General features: G+C 42.1%; 1 protein-coding gene across 5 annotated transcripts in view; it reads right to left on the bottom strand.

Annotated features, from left to right (window-relative positions):
• Positions 1–183: 183 nt before the first annotated feature.
• The window catches only part of LOC106939332 (moesin-like), a 31,514-nt gene continuing 24,411 nt past the window's right edge, over positions 184–7,286 (bottom strand). For 4 of the 5 annotated variants that reach the window (XM_015021703.1, XM_015021702.1, XM_015021700.1 and 1 more), the window contains 6 exons: positions 6,163–6,326; positions 5,876–6,006; positions 5,419–5,579; positions 4,996–5,088; positions 3,888–4,121; positions 184–1,257 (listed from right to left, as the gene is read on the bottom strand). In XM_015021703.1, the coding sequence (XP_014877189.1) occupies positions 1,093–1,257; positions 3,888–4,121; positions 4,996–5,088; positions 5,419–5,579; positions 5,876–6,006; positions 6,163–6,326 (948 nt within the window). In that variant the 3' untranslated portion in view covers positions 184–1,092. The remainder of the gene's footprint in view (positions 1,258–3,887; positions 4,122–4,995; positions 5,089–5,418; positions 5,580–5,875; positions 6,007–6,162; positions 6,327–7,286) is intronic. The other variant, XM_015021704.1, reaches the window with a different exon arrangement.

Raw genomic sequence — 7,286 nt, 5'->3', positions numbered from 1 at the left:
TAACAATTATTTTGGGGTATAAGAGTTTAAAAAAAAAGGGGGGAGGGGGGAATGAGGTGAGGGGATTTGGATGTCAACACAAATGCATGCCACACTTTTCAGATTTTTTTATTCATGCCACGGTTTAAAAAAAAAAAACCTCACTGAAGTGTTGAACAACAATGAAGTATAAACTGACATGTATCCACGGTACTCTCTCTCTTTATTCTCTAATTATGACAAGCTTACAAGTGTGAACAATTCATTCAGGTTTAAAACAATTATTAATGGTAAACCACACCAATTTAGCCTAATAATGTACCTTTGTATTTTTTTTCATTAGAGGCGGGGGGGGAGGGGGGAGGGAATAAAGACCCAACAGAACTGCTCCAAATATTTGATTTGTATCCAAACACAATCATTTTTGCAAGACTGGGTAATAAAACTAAGTGCAGTGATGAGGAGATGATGCTGGGAACTCTGTGTTTTGTGTACATGAATGGCAAAAGTTATAATTGGCGACTATATGCCTCATTAGGCACATGGAAGGCGATGCTTGCTCACTCATTCATATGGAAACAAAACAGAAAACAGAGTAGTACTGATATTTGCTTCCAGGGCATTTTTTTTCCTTAATTCTCTTAAGAGAGACGACAAGTGCAACATGGAATACTTGCAAAGCGGCTCAAAATTTTTCCCAATCCGTCCACGGCAGGGAAATGTTTTCACAAGGGCGGTCGTTTTAAAATGGCAGCTGTATGTGTGTGTGTGTGTGTGTGTGTGTGTGTGTGTGTGTGTGTGTGTGTGTGTGTGATCAGACTGTCCGGGACATCGGGGGGGGGTGGGGGGAGGACAAAGGGCGAGAAAGATACAAGTTTCCAACTACTGGGTGGAACTTGAGACGTGCTTTCAGGGGGCAGTTTGTTATTTAAAAAAAAAAAAAAAAAAACAGGAAAAAAAAAAGGAGACCCCAAAAAACCCAGGGCGGGAAAAATTTTTTTTCTGCCACATTCGGTTACAGTGAGATGTTTTCTTGGGTAATAATCAGCCTCTACTCATCTAAAACCTCCACTTCGTCCTTGCTGTTTAGCGCAGCTCTGAGCCTTCGCCGTCTTACATGGACTCGAACTCGTCAATGCGCTGCTTTGTGTTGCCCTGGCGAATCTGACGCAGGGTCTTGTATTTGTCACGGCCTGCCCTCACGTTCTCAGCGTGGATCAGGTCATTGGGGGTCTTCTTGCTCTCGTCTACGGCGCTGGCCAGCTCGGTGCTCAGGAACTGAAAGCGAAAAGTGGAGAATAGAATCTTTTTTTTTTCTTTTTTTTTTTTTTTTTGCCTCATTCTGCAAGACTATTCAGCAACCTCGCTCCTCTCTCTGTCACACTCCCCTCTCCCCTATCCCCAAGCCCCGGCCCCCACATTTCCATCTGACAAAAAAGAAGAAGAAAACGAAACAAAACAAAACAAAACAAAAAAAACAACCTCTCGATTGGCATCATTTATTCAGGTTATTTTTCGTCCAGCCTGCTCTAAAACACTATATGTTGTTCAAAAGGCGGACGAGATCCGCGCATTTGATCGAAAACCATAACAATCATGATGTACCATGAGTGCAACGATGTTTAATTATGTAAAGTGCACTTAGTTCTGGTGAAGCACAATTTGGAGGAGCAATTACTCTGCCATATTTACACAAAGAGTCAAAACCCGGGGTAAAACCAGGAAAGAACAAACCAAACTTTCAGAAAAATTTCAAATTTGCTTTTCCAAGTATAAACCGGTTGACACAGAACAGGAAATAAAGAACTTGCCGAAAGGGCAAGAGTAAAACAACTTTGCAGCCCCGTCACAGGCTCCTCTTGAATGGACTCCTCATTTCTTCTGTTTATCACAGAGGACGGTTTCGGTCAGTTATATGACTGTATGCTCAAATAAAATAAAATAATTTAAAAACCCTCATCAGGTATTAGCCGTTTCAACAAGCATTGCCTTTACTTGTGAATGTGAATTTTCACATTTACACATTGAAAACATAATGGATTTTATGTAAATAAACAAAGACATTATTGTGAAGCGAAAAGGAAAACATACATTTTTTTTTGCTAATAAAATGCAACTTTCAAGTCTTCCCACAAAGACTCAATTAGACTTCAGTCTAGGGCTTTGACTGGGCCGACCTCGCGGATAAATATAAGCCGCGTTTCCATCGTCCCCTATAATTGCACAAATTGGAATTATGAAAAATAAATGTGCTTAATGGAAACACGTCCACTTCAAAAAGACACATGTTTTCCAATAAAAAGTTTGTGCGCTTGCATGAGGTGATTTTTATTTTTTTTCATCTGTATCAAAATTAGCGATATTTTTCCAAAACTACCATGGAACCATTTTTTTTTTTCTGCGTCGCACGAATCGTGCAATTTAACAACAGGATGTTTCTATCGACTTATCCCGTTAACAAGTCAGTTCAGGAAGACCTTCGCGTCTTCGCCATTTTTTAGTTTGTAAATTTTATCTGTGTCAGATGTTCAAAACTTGGGATTACCGTTTACAACCCAAAATTAAACGACTCACTCACCTCTGAGGCCTTCACCGGCAGTTTATCTTGATGTAAAATTGCAAAGGCGGCCGAATGCAGACACACACTCCACACTTTTAAGATGTTTTTCTTTGTGAAAACAACTGCCGCGTTTTGTTTTTCTTCCGCTCCGAAACAATCCAACTAGCTTGTGTTGTTCTATCGTATAAAACCCAATAAAAGCAGAGAAAACGTGAATAAGTTCAAGGGGTTTGAATATTTTTATTTTTTGTTATTTACTATTACAGTCATGAAGTGCACTGTTCTTAGATTACTTATATAAATAGAAAGGACTTAAGTCTATGTGTTAACAAGTACTTGTGCAGATTTCTCAGCTTGCCAACAGAGCTATAGCTTTGTATTTAGAAAGAAGTAGGATTTGTCCCCCTTAATGCAGCCTTGTTTGGCTTGATTATGTTATCTGCTAATAAAAACTGCTCATTCCCCGTCTGCAACATTTGTCTCCCTTTTCAGCAGGAGCGCTTTCCTAATTCGCAAAACACAGTTCCCAGAAAGTGCATTTCAAAATTAATTTGTTTAATCTCCTAAAAGCTCCGTGCGGCTCGGGAACGTTTAACCAGTAGCTGGACCAGGACTCCTGGAAACAGTGGTGCTTTTTGCATGAGCAGCGCCCTGGGCGAGCAGGAGCACCTCTTCCTCGCGCGCTGATGTCAGACGAGCGAGACGAGGCAAGTCGAGGCAGGAGATTCAACAACAATTTTTCGAAGAACACTGGCAATTTTCGCTTTCATGTTGCGCAGATACATTAAAAAGATTCACGGTAATAACAATAATAAACATTTCTCTGCTCTTTTTCACCATCGCAAGCGCAGGTTTCGTGGCGTTTCAAACGGGTTTTAACGCGACCCGCAGCACGCTGCGCGCCACCCGACGGGGTCCCCGGCGGATGCAGGGTGCTTTGAAGGAGATCTGTTCAGAGTTCAATTATCCAGCTTGGATTAGGCCAGTTCGAGTTTTTTGGCTTTTTTTAAAATGTTGAAGTAGACTTGATCAAATGATTGGATTCCTTGAGAAAAACAAAAAACAAACAAACAAAAAAAAAAAGTAAAATGTTCACTAATGCTGAATCAGCGTCGCATTAGTCAGTGGTGGTGAACACACCTCGTAAAAAACACCCAACGCCCATTGACTTGGCGCGCTAATAAGCAACAGAGACGTTGTCGTAAAAAAAGGTTGGTGCCGTACCTGCGACTCCTCCAACCCACCCGAACGGAGCGGCGCCCTGGGCGGTGAGCCATTTTTTTTTTTTTTTTTTTTTGCCAGAAACCTCTGGGGAAAAAAAGCCCCAACAATAAACCTCTTCTCTCACCTTCAGGTTCTTCTGCAGCCTCTGGTTCTTCTGCGCCTCCGTCACCCTCTCCTCCTCGCTGCGGTCGCGGACCGTGCCGGGGGCGGTCAGCTCGGCGCTCGCCTCGGCGCTGCTCTCGTCCGTCTCGTCGTGCTCGTGCATGTGGGGGTGAACAGAGTTCTGGAGTTGGACACCCATTAGTTTAGTCTTCAGCTCGTCTTTGGTTCGCTCCAAATCAGCTTCTACCATCAAGGCCTGTCAACACACGGTGAGGCGCTGAGGTTGCAGCCTAAGACGTTTTGCGGGTGGCCTGCAGGCTTGCTCCAAAAATATGGAGTTGCTTGATTTTAAGGAGCTTTATGCCAACACACGTTTAACTTAGTTTGTTCTGTTCGTTACCTTTTTGGATTCCTGCACTGCAAAAAACAAACACAAAATCAAGTATTTTTGGACTACTTTCTAGTACATCTGAAATAAGACAAAAACTTACAATCAACTTTTAAGAAAGATATCAAAGCTTGTTTTAAGTCAAGAATTCCTTAATATTGATTTTAAAAAAATGTACATGTTCCACTGGCAGATTATTTCACGTAGAACAAGACATCCCTCACATGTTATAAGTGATCAAATCTGCCAGTGGAATTAGCACATTTTGATCAATATTAAGGAATTATTGACTTAAAACAAACCCATATATCATGCTGAAAAGCTACTTGCTAGTTTTGTCTTATTTCAAGTGTAGAATCTAGACAAAAAAAAAAAAAAACACTTTGGTAAGTTTTTTTTGGTTTTTTTTGCAGTGTAGTCATGACATGTTTGCATCTTAGCCATTTTACTTTCATAATAAACTGCGACAGTTTTGCGCCGCAGTAACTCACCGGTTTTACATGTAGGCTTAGAGCCATATTTGCACTCCGACTTGCTTTGCACATGCTTTACGTGGCCCCTAAATGAAATCTGCATTCGAAACAGAATCCCTTCCTAGATCAAACACCCTCATCCAGGACTGCCGCTGACAGGACACAATGAAAACATACCTGCTTTCTGGCTCAGTCATCTCTCGCCCGACACAGACCCGCCGCCACACATCCCTCTTTCATCCTCTATCCCCTCTCTAATTTTCTCTCACCCTTTTCTGCCATCGCTGCGCCTCCTCATCCTTTTTCTTCTTGGCTTCTTCCAGCTGGGAGATCTTAGTGGTAAGCTCAGCCAGCTCAGTGGCCTGCACAAACCATGCACACAAATGGAAAAAGAGTTAAGAGCGCTTCTGATCTAAGGTCGCGCGTGCAAAGTGTGAGGGAGAGCGCAAACGAGTCCGCGCAAGCGCAACATATTTACATGCTTGAAAATTCTTTTGATTTTTTATTTTAATTTATTTTGCGTAACCGTAAACCTTTCAGTTCTGACTTTGGGGCCCAGATCTATAAATCTAGAAAGGTTTGGATGTGTTTCAGGTTCATCAGTCCCCCTCCCCACCCCTCGGCCTCCTCAAGGCTTTTATTCTGTTCAACCAGAGATGAAGGACAACAGAATGTGCATTGTGCATGAATACCAGGCCTTCCTGGCTCTTGATCTGGGTCTCGGAATGGTGCAGCAGGGCCGCTTTCGCCTCCACTGCAGCTCTGCGGTCGTTGTCCAGACGCTCTGCCTCCTCCTGAGCGATTGTTCTCTCCTTTTCCAACTCCAGGGCTCTGCGGGTCTGCTCTTCCAGCTCTAAAGCAACATCCCCACATGTGCAGGTCACACGCACGCGCGCACGCACACACACACACACACACACACACACACACGCACACACACACACACACACATACACACACACACACACGCACGCGCGCGCACACACACACACACAGGCTTATACATGGTTTATTCTACAGCAAAAATAAAAAAAATCAAGTCTGTTTAAACTTGTGAATCTGGATTCCATTTTTTTTCATGCTCTTTAGCAGAAAACAACCCTACGAAACTGAGGGTATCAATGGTTTGTAGTGGGAAAGCCGTCAGACCGTCTTGAGCTCTCTTTGTCTGCTCTTCAATCTGTCTCAATCGTTCCATCAGCTCCATCGTCTCGCGGGCAATCTTCTCCGTTTCCTTCTCGGCGTTTTCTCGTTTTTTTTTCTCGCTCTCAAGCAGAGCCCTGACAAGGAGAATTGTGCATAAATACGCATTAGACTAACTTCATCTCCTGACAGTTTTCTCTTTTTTAAAGTAGAGAGAACACAAAGTAAACTGTAAAGAAAAAAAGAAAAAATAATCAAATGACACAGAGTTGTGTTATTTAAGCCTCCTTTACCGCTCCATTTGCCTCTTGTTCTTCTCCTCCCTGGCCTGGGCCTTCATCTGCTGCACCTCGATGGTGTCGGGTTTGCGTCTGCGCATGTACAGGTCATGATTTCCCATGCACAATGCCAGGATGCGTTTGTTGATGCGGAGACGAGGTACATAGAAAACAAAGTCCTGCATCAAAGGAATCGGCAAATGCTTTTAGCCATAATGACATACCGATATTTTTATTTATTTATTTTATCCCCCAATAAAGCAATGGGTCCAGATCTAAAACGATTTTTTTTTTTTTTAAGAATTTCTTTTTCTTCTCCCTCCGACCCCCTTCTCTTGGATGATTCCCTAAATCTGGGCATGGAGTCAAAAGATGGGGCTGCCGAGGCAGAGCTCATGTCTGTAGATGAGATCAAGTAGCAGCTGCTGTTGAAATTCTCTGTAATTTGTGCTTCTTGCAAATTGATATTTTCACCAGAATCAAATGGGTTCTGTCACACCTCCTGTTTACAGGCACAGTTAAAGAGATACAAATCTCCATTTCTTAGAAGGCAAAAAAAGAGAGAAAAAAACAACCCAAAAAAACTTTCCATTTAGTTATGGAAGTTCTATCTAATTAGTGGAGAAAGAAGAGAGCTTTTTTTGTTGTTTTTATTTTTTATTTTATTATTATTTTAAACTCAATGCATGAAGACGTTTTAACACATTAGAAGCACAAATTTCACGTCACGGTGAATTCTTATTCCGGCTGCTCAGTCCATGTCCAACCTCACCTCTTCTCCAACTTTCTCTCTCTAAACTGCCCATCCTTAGCTGTTCCTCTGATCTGCTCATTCCTAATCCTCTTCATCCTGGTCAGTCCTCATGAAAATCTCTGCTTCCTCAAATCTGACACCTCCAGCTCAGTCTCCTGTCTTGGTCTCACTGCACTCTTATGGACTTTCCCATTTAATCTTTTCAATATCCTTATGTCACCCGTCTCTCCGGACTGTTATGTCACAGTTTTTTGTTTTATTTGTTCCTTTTTTTTAAATCAAAGTTTTGCATTATTTTAAGTGGGGTTTGCGTTTTTTTTTTTTTTTTTTTTTTTAAAGAGGGGGTATGACACGCTTTTCCCCAAAGATACTACTGAAATCGAAC

The sequence above is a fragment of the Poecilia latipinna genome, unplaced genomic scaffold (assembly GCF_001443285.1).
Source record: "Poecilia latipinna isolate Pla-1442-1.1 unplaced genomic scaffold, P_latipinna-1.0 Scaffold2833, whole genome shotgun sequence".
Lineage (NCBI taxonomy): Eukaryota > Metazoa > Chordata > Actinopteri > Cyprinodontiformes > Poeciliidae > Poecilia > Poecilia latipinna.
This window is presented reverse-complemented; position numbering and strand designations above follow the sequence as displayed.